Source organism: Austrofundulus limnaeus, unplaced genomic scaffold, assembly GCF_001266775.1.
Source record: "Austrofundulus limnaeus strain Quisiro unplaced genomic scaffold, Austrofundulus_limnaeus-1.0 Scaffold4, whole genome shotgun sequence".
In the NCBI taxonomy this organism is placed as follows: Eukaryota; Metazoa; Chordata; class Actinopteri; order Cyprinodontiformes; family Rivulidae; genus Austrofundulus; species Austrofundulus limnaeus.
The window spans coordinates 4,812,149-4,813,564 of record NW_013952406.1 but is presented as its reverse complement, the minus strand read 5'-3'; the positions used below and the strand labels follow the sequence as shown (position 1 = coordinate 4,813,564).

The 1,416-nt window shown below is 37.7% G+C and overlaps 1 protein-coding gene across 1 annotated transcript in view; it reads left to right on the top strand.

Moving 5' to 3' along the window:
• LOC106527077 (hemicentin-1) overlaps positions 1-1,416 on the top strand; it is a 28,724-nt gene that overhangs the window by 4,813 nt on the left and 22,495 nt on the right. The window contains exons 5-6 of the mRNA XM_014021843.1: positions 296-520; positions 623-886. Coding sequence (XP_013877297.1) covers positions 296-520; positions 623-886 — 489 coding nt within the window. The remainder of the gene's footprint in view (positions 1-295; positions 521-622; positions 887-1,416) is intronic.

Below are 1,416 nucleotides of genomic sequence, written 5' to 3'. Positions count from 1 at the left end.
ATTTTTGGATGATAAACATTTGTATCAGGTCAACAAAATATGGGCATAGTAACAATATTTTTTTACTACATGTATCTGTTTTAAATATACTAACCTCTCTCCTTTGTAACAACTAAGGCAAAAATGTAATTAATTCAGAAAATCTTTTCAGGACCCCCACAATGATGTTTCGGGACCCCACTTTGGGTCCCGACCCCAACTTTGGGAAACACTGATATATAGGTTAGATATTTAACTCCGATGTGTTGTGGGTCCATTCCAAGTTGAAAATAATATTTTATATTTCACCTTTCAGATGGACCAGAGTGGATGTGTCCTMACACATACACCACGCTAGAAAACTCTTATCACAACCTCACATGCTCTGTGGGCTTTCCTAAACCCAAGGAGATCTGGTTCCGCAATGAAGAGCAGGTGGAACTTCCTCAGATCCTGACAAGAAGAAATGCAGGGCAGTACCAGGTCAAGGTTTCAAATGTCCTGTCAGTTCACAACTTCACAATCAATATCAAAGTCTTATGTAAGTTACTGACCCATTCCTCTTGTGCAGAATATTTTTCTAACATCAGTAGATGTTTTTTTTTCTTTCTCTCATGTAAGTTGCTTGAACTGTTTTCTGTAGACCCACCATCAGAGATTTTTGAGCTTGATGATGCTGAAGTGAACGCTGGTGACAGTTTGGAGCTGAAGTGCTCCTCTGTAGCTAACCCAACACCAAACTACTCCTGGAGTTACTACCGGGGAGCCAACGTGTTCGAGGAAACTGGAGCTGGAGTGTCTCGTCTGGTCATCCACAGCGCTGCTGGGAACAACACGGGCTACTACACTTGTCGAGCCTGGACTGAGCAAGGGGACGTCTCCAAAACAGTCCGGGTCACAGTGAAAGGTAGGACGCGTGAACTTTAGTCATGTGACTAATGGGATCTTTTCCAGAAATGTTATTGAGCTTCGTGGTACACATGAAAAATTAGATCTACTTTTTGTTTTCTGTTGTTTTAGTTCCAGCTGTTCTGATTGTTCTTTCAGCTCGCTGCAACTAGAGAACTCTGTCTTTTAGTTTTATTCTCTCATTGATGTGATTACTTTAGGAACACTGCGTGTTATAAATGAGTGCAAGAAAAGAAAAGATTTAAAAATGAGTAAAACTGATCTTTACTTTTAGATGTGCATACATTTAATATGTATGCTATGTTAGTTGCATTAAATGCCTCATTATAAATAAATTAAAAAATAAATAATAAAAAAACGAAACTAAATTTCTCCAGAATTTTGCTCAAGTTTATGTTAAATACTGTAAGTACACATTTATGGTTAATGTGTCCTCAAATTAAACAAATTTAGGCCAAATTTRTAACCAAATGCCAACTACCATGTGTGTTTGCATTATTTTGAACAGAATCTATGAAATTATAATGT